Source organism: Phycodurus eques, chromosome 1 (genome assembly GCF_024500275.1).
Source record: "Phycodurus eques isolate BA_2022a chromosome 1, UOR_Pequ_1.1, whole genome shotgun sequence".
In the NCBI taxonomy this organism is placed as follows: Eukaryota; Metazoa; Chordata; class Actinopteri; order Syngnathiformes; family Syngnathidae; genus Phycodurus; species Phycodurus eques.
The window spans coordinates 40215520-40227135 of record NC_084525.1 but is presented as its reverse complement, the minus strand read 5'-3'; the positions used below and the strand labels follow the sequence as shown (position 1 = coordinate 40227135).

Sequence of the window (11616 nt, the reverse complement as noted above, 5' to 3'; positions counted from 1 at the left end):
CCATCTCATGTAAACGGATCCGTCCTGAACACTTGACAAGAACACTAAATTCGAGATCTTGCTAGGATTTGTACACACGGGAAACTGCGGTTTTTATATATATATATATATATATATATATATAATGTTTAACAAAACGGAGGCATTTCTGGATGTTTGCAAACAGAAGACTACCTTTTCCGCACGGGCACCATGTCTGCCACTCCTATCCAAACAGAAGAGCGCCGGAAAACAAAACACATTTGAACACGACGCGCGCCTTCTTCTTCAGTTTATTTGGCACATAGCGAGATTTGGTTTGCACTACCGCCACCTTTTGATATGGAGTGTGATGTGCAACCACCCAGCCACCATAACACCGCTTGTCCTTACTGTACTTTGTGCTCCGTATTTTTCCGCCTGTTTTTTTATCATTTAGATCAATAAATAATATAATAATTTTCTCCTATTAAATGACTTATGTGTGTCCCAATTGCATGCTAGTTGTGTTTTTCCCATTTCTTTCTTACTCTGCCTCTTCCTCACTGCAAGTTTTTCCATTGCTCTGTACGTGCAGTCCTTTTAAAAAGGTAATTGCTAATAGTTCTGCTTTATCTTTACTTTTTGTTACAACCTCTGACCTAGCTTCTTAATAATGCTTCATACTATAGTGGTATTCTTTCTAGCGATGGATTGATTGTCTGTCTGTCTACTAGCAATAGTGAGACTTATCGCTGTGGTAATATCATGACTTGATTGTTTTAAAGTGACCTCTATCTGTTGTCACATTTTACATATTCCTATTTTCTTGATACTTCCACCTACCTTCTCCTCAGATGTTGCCTATGTATATTCTCTTACTTTATATCCATCCATCCATCCATCCATTATTCCTTTTTTATTATGATTATTTAGTGAGCACTCACAACTGTGCTTCATTTAATTACTTTCCTATTTCCCTCAGATATTGCTATGTGCAATAAAGGTTTGCAGTCTTTATGGTCCATATTTCACAAGTTGATTTTATGTATTTTTTGCTCAAGAAAATGAAACTGGCTATCATTTCCAAAAACACCAATACATTTTCGAGCAACTGGTGAATAACATTGCCTTTGGAACGCCCCTTTTTTCATCACCAAAATCAACCCCCCCATGTCTTGGTTTGACGTCAGTGGCAGAAATGGAGACCTAATTCACTGCGTAGCCAGTGTGGAAAAGGAATGTACTATGTATACTATAAAGTGGCAGTAATTTGTCATATTTTATATATTGTCACTGTATGATGGAAAAACAAAACTGGACACACTGCATAGCCGGTGTGGACAAAGGAATGTACTATACTGTAAAGTGGAGTGGAAACCCACCTCCTCCAAGATGACAACTTTTTAGAAAAGAAAAAAAAAAAACACTGGAGACACTGCATGACCGCTGTGGACAAAGGAAGGTAGTATAAAGAGGCAGTATTAACTCATATTTTATACAGTAGATGTATCTGTCAGATGGGATCCCCTCACCTTTAGAATGACAACTTTTCAGGAAAAAAAATGACGGCTTGCTTGAGTTTCCAAACATTGCTTTGTTCAAAGTGGTATACCTTATATTGCTGTCATATACAGGTATGTGCCAAAAACATTTAATATCGACGGGAAGGCCAATTTGTTTCAAAAAGTGAAACTTGTATGTTATATTAGTTCATAACACACAAAATGAAATATTTCAAACCTTTTTTTGTTTCAATTTTGATGATTATGGCAGAAAGAGAACAAATAAACAAATCCAGTATTTCACAAAATTAGAATATCATGACAAAGTTCACCCCTCCTTGAGCAGTCACCTTGTCGTGGTGGAGGGGTTTGTGTGTCCCAGTGATCCTAGGAGCTAAGTTGTCTGGGGCTTTATGCCCCTGGCAGGGTCACCCATGACAAACAGGTCCTAGGTGAGGGACCAGACAAAGCACGGCTCAAAGACCCCTAATGATGACGACAAACAATGAACTTCGTTTTCCCTTGCCCGGACGCGGGTCACCGGGGCCCCCCACTGGAGCCAGGCCTGGTGGTGGGGCTCGAAGGCGAGCACCTGGTGGCCGGGCCTGCACCCATGGGGCCCGGCCGGGCACAGCCCGAAGGGTAACGTGGGTCCCCCTTCCCATGGGCTCACCACCTGTGGGAGGGGCCATAGGGGTCGGGTGCAGTGTGAGCTGGGCGGTGGCCGAAGGCGGGGACCTTGGCGATCCAATCCCCGGCTACAGAAGCTGGCTCTAGGGACGTGGAATGTCACCTCTCTGGCAGGGAAGGAGCCCGAGCTGGTGTGTGAGGTCGAGAAGTTCCGACTAGATATAGTCGGACTCGCCTCCACACACAGCTTGGGCGAGGAAATTCTGGTCCACCATCCGACGTCTCAGGAGAGGAAAGCAGTGCACCACCAACACTGTGTATAGTGGGGATGGGGCGCTGCTGACCTCGACTCGGGACGTTGTGAGTCGGTGGGGAGAATACTTCGAAGACCTCCTCAATTCCACCGACACGCCTTCCCATGAGGAAGCAGAGTGTGGGTTCTCTGAGGCGGGCTCTCCTATCTCTGGGTTTGAGGTCACCGAGGTAGTTAAAAAGCTCCTCGGTGGCAGGGCCCCGGGGGTGGATGAGATTCGCCCGGAGTTCCTAAAGGCTCTGGATGTTGTGGGGCTGTCCTGGTTGACACGCCTCTGCAACATCGCGTGGACATCGGGGACAGTGCCTCTGGATTGGCAGACTGGGGTGGTGGTCCCCCTTTTTAAGAAGGGGGACGGGAGGGTGTGTTCCAACTACAGGGGGATCACACTGCTCAGCCTCCCTGGTAAGGTCTATTCAGGGGTGCTGGAGAGGAGGGTGCGTCGGGAAGTCGAATCTCAGATTCAGGAGGAGCAGTGTGGTTTTCGTCCTGGCCGTGGAACAGTGGACCAGCTCTACACCCTCGGCAGGGTCCTCGAGGGTGCATGGGAGTTCGCCCAACCAGTCTACATGTGTTTTGTGGACTTGGAGAAGGCGTTCGACCGTGTCCCTCGGGGAGTCCTGTGGAGGGTGCTTCAGGAGTATGGGGTACCGAACCCCCTGATACGGGCTGTTCGGTCCCTGTACGACCGGAGTCAGAGTTTGGTCCGCATATCCGGCAGTAAGTCGGACTCGTTCCCGGTGAGGGTTGGACTCCTCCAAGGCTGCCCTTTGTCGCGATTCTGTTCATAACTTTTATGGACAGAATTTCTAGGCGCAGCCAAGGCGTAGAGGGGGTCCGGTTTGGTGGCCTCAGTATTGCATCTCTGCTTTTTGCTGATGATGTGGTTCTGTTGGCTTCATCAAACCGTGAGCTCCAACTCTCACTGGAGCAGTTCGCAGCCGAGTGTGAAGCGGCTGGGATGAGAATCAGCACCTCCAAATCTGAGACCATGGTCCTCAGTCGGAAAAGCTTGGCATGCCCTCTCCAGGTCGGGGATGAGATCCTGCCCCAAGTGGAGGAGTTCAAGTATCTTGGGGTCTTGTTCACGAGTGAGGGAAGAATGGAACAGGAGATCGACAGACGGATCGGTGCAGCGTCTGCAGTGATGCGGACTTTGTATCGGTCCGTTGTGGTAAAGAAGGAGCTAAGCCGAAAGGCGAAGCTCTCAATTTACCGGTCGATCTTTGTTCCTACCCTCACCTATGGTCATGAGCTGTGGGTCGTGACCGAAAGATCGAGATCCCGGATGCAAGCGGCCGAAATGAGTTTCCTCCGCAGGGTGTCCGGGCTCTCCCTTAGAGATAGGGTGAGAAGCTCGGTCATCCGGGAGGATCTGAGTAGAGCCGCTGCTCCTCCGCATTGAGAGGAGCCAGATGAGGTGGCTGGGGCATCTGATTCGGATGCCTCCCGGACGCCTCCCTGGTGAGGTGTTCCGGGCACGTCCCACCGGGAGGAGACCCCGGGGACGACCCAGGACACGCTGGAGAGACTACGTCCTTCGGCTGGCCTGGGAACGCCTCGGGATCCCTCCGGAAGAGCTGGATGAAGTGGCTGGGGAGAGGGAAGTCTGGGCGTCCCTGCTAAAGCTACTGCCCCCGCGACCCGACCCGGATAAGCGGTAGAAAATGGATGAATGGATGGATGACAAAGTTCAATATTGTAGACTTCTTGTGTCCTACCTTGTCAGCTAATTAACGCAAAACACCTGCAGAGGTTTCCCTCTGCCTTTAAATGGTCTCTGGTTTAGTAGGCTTAAGAATTATGGGCAAGACTGCTGACTTGATGGTTGTGCAAAAAATCATCAATGACACACTTTATAAGGAGAAAAGGTCTCAAAAAGAAATTGCAAAAGAAGCTGGATGCTCACAGAGCGCTGTATCAAAGTACATTAACAGAGTGTTGAGAGGAAGGGGAAAATGTGGCCGGAAAAAGTGCACAAGTGACAGCGAGGGCCGCTGCATTGAGAGGATGGCCAAGCAAAGGCAATTCAGAAATCTGGGGGGGCTTCATAAGGGGTGGACTGAGGCTGGTGCATCAAGAACCGCTACATTCAGACGTCTACGAGACATGGGCTACAGCTGTAGAATTCCATGTATCAAGTCACTCCTGAACCAAAAACAACGCCAGAAGCGTCTGTGCTGGGCTAAGGAGAAAAAGTACTGTTCTGTTGCCCAGTGGTCCCAAGTCCTATTTTCAGATGAAAGTACATTTTTCATTTCATTTGGAAATCATGGTCCCTGAGTCTGGAAGAAAACTGTAGAAGCACAAAAGTCAAGCTGCTGAAAGTCCTGTGTGAAGTTTCTACAGTCAGTAATGGTTTTGGGAGAGTGTTATGGCAGGCCTCAGGTCATTGAAGATGCTCTCCTTAAGAAAGTGGAACTATTTCCTTGGCTGAGCAATAAAGATAATGGGAAGCTGAGAGAATTAAGAGACATTCTACTCGAACAGAAGTGTGCTAAAGAAGATGGTGCAATACCAGGGCTCCCTTATTTGGACACAGCTTATGGCGTAAGACATATTGTAGAGAAGCTTCCTTATAACATCCAAGAGAAGTGGATAACATTTGGAAGTAAGTACAAGGAGGATTACAAGGTAGCATTTCCTCCTTTCTTTGTGTTTTCTGAGTTTGCCCAGTGAAAGGTGAAAATAAAAAATTATCCCAGCTTCGCTACATACGCTCCAACTAGTCAAGCCTCCCCTATAGTGGAAAGATGTAAGGTATAGTGGAAAATCTGTCATCACTGTATACAAGACAGACATACTTACGGAGCCATCAGGTAACGAAACCAGACCTGCTACAAAACATTGGTTGAACCGGATCATCAGTCAGATCATCAATACACACAAAAAAAAAAAAACCCACTGAAGAAATGCAAGCTCTTCAGAAACAAAACACTCGAAGATTGAAAACATACATAAAAACATACCTCAGAGAGAATAACATATGTTACAGATGTTATGGGTCTCCTCAACACGTAGCAAAAGACTGTAAGATGTTTGTGAATTGTTCGGAGTGCAACAGCAATAGAGACGTTGCAGCTTTGGGCAGTAACTACTTCCTTTGCCCACTTTAATAAAGTGTGACATGGTGCTGAGACGACAGGACTGAAATTCCATCCCCAGAGATTGCACAATCTCCCCCCACCTACAGCCAGTGGGAGCAAGATTTATCCGGTGGATCAAGACACTCCTTTTCTCCTGCTCCTAGGGAGCGATATCCTAAAAGTGCACAAAGTACAAGAGCAGATCAATGGACCAAATAATACCCCTTATTCACAATGAATATACCTGGGTTGGTTCATTGTGGGAGATGTGTGCTTGGGAAATGGCCACAAACCTTCAGACGTCAAGGTCTACAATGCAAACATATTGTCCAACGGTTGCACGTCTTTTCTCAGACAATGTCCTAACAGTATACACGTCAAAGAAGACTACAGTGGCATGTCGCAGCATCAGCCTCTAACCCCACTTGCGCGCACAGAGAACTAAAACGTCTCATTTATCACAGACAATCTCGGCTGTTCAATGTTTGACAGAACCCAATATGACAACAAACAAGCTCTTTTGATAGACGAGAAGGCATTTTTGGCAATCATGGATGCAGAGGTTTACCAAAATAATGAAAACAGTTGGGTGGCACCTTTGCCATTTCGTTCTCATAGAGCACACCTCCTGAGCAACAGAGAACAAGCATTAAAACGTCTCTGCTCACTCCGGAAAACTTTGGAGAAAAAGCAGGAAATGCAAAATAACTATATTTAATTTATGCAGAAGATGATTGATAGTGACCAAGCTGAACCTGCTCCACCTGTGGACAAAGAAACATTGGTACCTACCTACATTTGGTGTTTATCATCCGCAAAAACTCCATCAGATACGGGTTGTGTTTGATTGCTGAATATGAAGGAACATTACTGAACAATGTGCTTCTCAGTGGACCGGACTTGAATAACTCACTGTTGGGAGTTCTCCTGCGGTTTCAAAGAGAGCCTGTTGCGATTACCAACGATGTCCAACACGTTCTACTGCTTTGCTGTTCGTGAAGACCACAAGGATTACCTTCAGAACCTATGACACGAGGACAACTAAATCAACAAAAACGTAACCGAAGATAGGATGAAGGTCCATGCTTTTGGAAACAGCACTTCTCCTGCTGGCACTATCTATTGCATGAGGCAAGCAGCTAAAATACGTAAACAAAAGCATTGATCCGATGCAAAAAAAAGTTTGTTGAAAGGCCATTCTATGTCGATGATGGTCTGACATCAGTTGGCACTCCTGAAGAGGCAGTAGACCTCCTCACCCAAACCCAGGAGATGTTGGCAGAATCCAACTACTACACAAATTGGCATCCAACAGCAGCCAAGCCTTCCCAGCGGACGACCGTGCCAAGGACTTGAAGGACTTGGACCTTGGAGTAGATGGTCTTCCTCTGCAGAGGGGTCTGGGCTATACTGGGACTTGTAAACAGACAGCTTCACGTACCTGGACTCTCTCGAAGAGAAGCCTTTTACACACATAGCTGTGTTGTCCACAGTCAACAGCCTGTACGACCACTTGGGTTTTGTGGCCCCTGTAACAACCCAAGGTAAAGCACTGGTACGAGATCTATCTATTGGACAGACAGAGTGGGATTCCAGTCTTCTCCCAAAGAAGGAAGCAGAATGGAAATCGTGGAAGTACTCTTTAAAGTCTCTCGAAAACCTATGCATTCAGAGGTGCTACATTCCAGTTGCCGTGTTGTCGACACAAAGTAAAGAGCTGTACATCTTTTCAGATGCTTCCATGGTTGCTATCAGAGCTGTAGCTTACGTGAGAGCTGCTGGCACTGCTGGACAACATCATGTTGGATTTGACATAGTAAAATCAAACTGTCTCCACGTCTTGCTCATACCATTCCACGCCTGGAGTTTGTGCTGCTGTGCTAGTTGTGGAGCTCTACGAGCAAATTATGGATGAGATCAACATCACAATTGATGCTGTGAAGTTTTTAACCAACAGTAAAATTGTGTTCGGATATATCCACAACTCCACCAGAAGGTTTTACATGAACGTTTCAAAATGTGTCACCCGAATCAGAAGATCCGACCAGTGGTACTATATACCAACACATCTCAACCCTGCTGATCACGCCACTAGGTCAATACCAGCAGCACAGTTACAGCTCAGCAACTGGTTCACAGGCTTTCAAATTATAGCTAAACTTATCCATGTTGCGTCCTTCCTTCAAAGGACAGTCAGACAATGAAGGAAAGGATGGAAATGCTTAAAAAAATGCCCATGAACCTTTCCGTGATTAACTAAAATGTCTTGCAGGCAGCCAAGCCTGGCCTAAAAGAAACACACTTTAAAAAAACTTAACCTAGTTGTGGACAAAGATGCCCTGATTTGTGTTAGTGTTCTCTGTCTTCTGCCAACTTGACATAAGAAGAGCGGCATCCACTAATCTTGCCACATGCCCATCATATTTCTATGCTACGAGTGAGACACTTCCGTGAGCAAGTAGCTCGCCAAGGATGACATTTTACAGATGGAGCCATAAGCAGCTGGATACTGGATAATTGGCAGTAAGCGTCTGGTTTCCACTGTTATCTAAAAGTGCGTAATCTGCTGCAAATTGAGAGGGAGGTTTCAAGGCCAGAAAATGGCATACCTTCCAGTTGAGAGACTCCTGAATCCCCATTCACCTCTGTTGGCCTGAACATATTTGGACCATGGTCTATTACAACACGTTGGATGAGAGGGGGAGTGGCCAACATCAAGTGTTAGGCACCAGAGAAGTGCATATTGAGTTGATCGAAGCCCTGTCAACAGACAGTTTTATTAACGCCCTAAGGAGTTTTTTTTCCCCATTCTGGGTCCAGCAAAACGTCTGAGGTCTGACAGGGGAACCAAACTGTCCGGGGTTCAGAAGGATACTCGATTAGTAATTGCAGCCCTACTGTATGCAAATTCTCATTTGTGACAGGTCTGTTTTATGTAACTTCAGAAATAAAGTGAGAAAAAGTAAGCTATAGCATAGCATTTTCATGGAATAACTGAAAACGTACTATCGATGGGTTTTGAAGGGGCAAAAACTAAGACCCCTTGACGATCAGCTTTGAAGGTGCAAACATTTTGATCAGCCCTCTAGTTTTCTTATAAAGGTTGAATGCACTTGTTTTACAAATTTGTTTTGGGATAAATGAGTATGGATTTTTAAATATATAAATATTATATATTAAATATATAAGTAGCGGCACGGTGGGCGACTGGTTAAAGCGTCACAGTTCTGAGGACTGGGGTTAAATTCCCGGCCCCGCCTGTGTGGAGTTTGCATGTTCTCCCCGTGCCTGTGTGGGTTTTCTCCGGGCACTCCAGTTTCCTCCCACATCCCAAAAACATGTGTGGTAGGTTAATTGAAGACTCTAAATTGCCCGTAGATGTGAATGTGAGTGTGGATGGTTGTTTGTTTGTATGGATTTTCAGCCCTGCCCTGGTGGACCCCGCCCCGGACATGATCGTTCCCCAGGCAAAGGTGTTGGGGGTACTCCAGTGGCAGGTGGAGAGGAGGGTGGCCGAGGCTGGGCAGAAGACTGAGGTCCCTGCGGGTTGTCCTGCAGGTATGCTGTTCGTCCCACAGGAGCAGAGGGCTGAGGTTCTGCAATGGGGCCACAGTTCATGGATTGCCTGTCACCCGGGAGTCAACCCCACTCTGTTTGTCGTTTCACAAAGGTTTTGGTGGACAGGAATGAAGAGAGACATTCGTGAATTTGTGATGGCCTGCGCGGTCTGTGGCAATGAGATTTTCACATCTCTGTAGAGATATTTCGGACCACTCTTCCTTCCAGAATTGTTGTGATTCAGCAGAATTACAACAAGGGCTCCCATCATGCTCCGTCAGGGTCACTGCTTCCACTGCCCGTCCCATCCCGCCCTTGGTCCCATACTGGACTTTATCAGGCAGCAAGAAGGCGCTTCTGAGTGTGGTGGACAGGTTTTCCAAGATGGCCCACTTCATTTCCCTTCCTAAGTTGCCGTCTTTCCTGGTGACGGCTAACCTGCTCATTGCCCATGTGTTTCGTCTTCATGGTATTACCTCGGATATGGTCTCTGACAGGGGCCCCCAGTTTGTGTCTGGAGTATGGAAGGCTTTCTGCAAGGCGATGGGAGCTTCTGCCAGTCTGTCGTCCGGGTACCATCCCCAGTCTAATGGACAGACCGAGCGGGCGAATCAGGACCTGGAAATGGCGCTGCGTTGCGTCGGTCACCAGCATCCTTCGTCTTGGTCCTTCCACCTCACTTGGGTGGAATATGCCCACAATACTCTCGTCAGCTCGGCTACAGGTATGTCGCCCATCAAGGCTGCTTATGGCTACCAGGCTCCGGTGTTCCCGTCACAGGAATCAGCCGTCTCCGTTCCCTTTGTTCAACATCACCTCCGGCGGGCCCATCGCGTATGGCGGGACGCGCGTGCCACTCTTTCCAGGACAGCGGAGCGAAACCGACGATTGGCAGACCGTCGCAGGATTCCTGCTGCGCAGTATTGCCCAGGTCAGAAGGTGTGGCTCTCTACTAGGGAGTTGATGGTTGTATTGCAAAGAAGCTAGGCCCGCGCTTCATTGGACCTTTTGAGGTGGAGGCTGTCATGAATCCGGCTGCCATACGGCTACAGCTCCCGCCTTCCCTCAGGATCAGAAAATGGATGGATGGAAATATATAAGTATATAATATATTAATTAAATATGTAAATAATATATAAATTTAAATATATTATTTTTCTTTCTTAAAATGCTAAACTCCAAGTGTAAGTCTTGCGACTTGACTCTGGACTTGCTTGTCTTTGACTTAGGACTTGACTGGAGACTTGCAGGTCTCAGCTTAGGACTTGACTCGGGATTTGAGGGCAAAGACTTGAGATTTACTTGTGACTTGTTGTGTGTGTATCGTTACATTTGGCGTGAATGTAACACAGCATTTCAGGAAGAAACATTATACCAAAAGTAAAACATGGTAGTGGTAGTGTGATGGTCTGGGCCTGCTTTACATGAATTCTGAATTCTGAGAATGTTCAGCCATCAGTTTTTTTTTTACCTCAAGCTGAAGCGCACTTGGTTTTTGCAGGAGGACAATGATCCAAAACACACCAGCAAGGCAACTTCTGAATGGCTTTAAAAAAAAAAAAAAGGTTTTGGAGTCACCTAATTAAAGTCTGGACTTGAATCCAATTGAAATACTGCAGTAAGACCAAAAAAAAAAAAGGCAGTTCATGCTCCAAAACCCTCCACTGTTTCTGAATTACAACAATTCTGCAAGGAAGAGTGGTCCGAAATATCTCTACAGAGATGTGAAAAACTCATTGCCAGTTATAGAAAATGCTTGATTTCAGTTGTTGCTGCTGAGAATGGTCCAACCGGTATTTAAGTTTTGGAGGCAATTACTTTTTCACATAGGGCCAGGTTGCTTTGAATAGTTTTTTCCATACATCCATCCATTTTGTTCCGCTTATCCGAGGTCGGGTCGCATGGACAGTAGGTTTAGCAGGGACGCCCAGACTTCATCCAGCTCCTCTGGGGAGATCCCGAGGTGTTCCGAGGCCAGCTGTTTCTCCAGTGTTTCCAAGGTCGTTCCCGGGGTCTCCTCCTGGTGGGACGTGCTCGGAACACCTCACCAGGGAGGCGTCCGGGAGGCATCCTTATCAGATGCCCCAGCCACCTCATCTGGTTTCTCTCGATGTGGAGGAGCAGCGGTTTGACTCTGAGATCCTCCCGGATTACCGAGCTTCTCACCCCATCTCTAAGGGAGAGCCCGGACACCCTGCGGAGTAAAGTAATTCCAGCTGCTTGTATCTGGGATCTTGTTCTTTCGGTCACGACCCACAGCTCGTGACCATAGGTGAGAGTAGGAATCTAGATCGACCAGTAAATTGGGAGCTTCGCCTTAGCTCCTTCTTCACCACAACGGACTGATACAAAGTCTGCATCACTGCAGACGCTGTACCGAAAAGTAATTCCAGCTGCTTGTATCTGGGATCTTGTTCTTTCAGTCACGACCCACAGCTCGTGACCATAGGTGAGAGTAGGAATGTAGATCGAGCAGTAAATTGAGAGCTTCGCCTAAGCTCCTTCTTCACCACAACGGACCGATACAAAGTCTGCATCACTGCAGACGCTGTACCGAAACGCATTA

At 46.9% G+C, this 11616-nt stretch overlaps 1 protein-coding gene across 1 annotated transcript in view; it reads right to left on the bottom strand.

Moving 5' to 3' along the window:
• The window catches only part of cenpl (centromere protein L), an 8442-nt gene extending 8185 nt beyond the window's left edge, over positions 1-257 (bottom strand). The window contains exon 1 of the mRNA XM_061691652.1: positions 175-257. Coding sequence (XP_061547636.1) covers positions 175-242 — 68 coding nt within the window. The 5' untranslated portion in view covers positions 243-257. The remainder of the gene's footprint in view (positions 1-174) is intronic.
• Between the last annotated feature and the right edge of the window lie 11359 nt (positions 258-11616).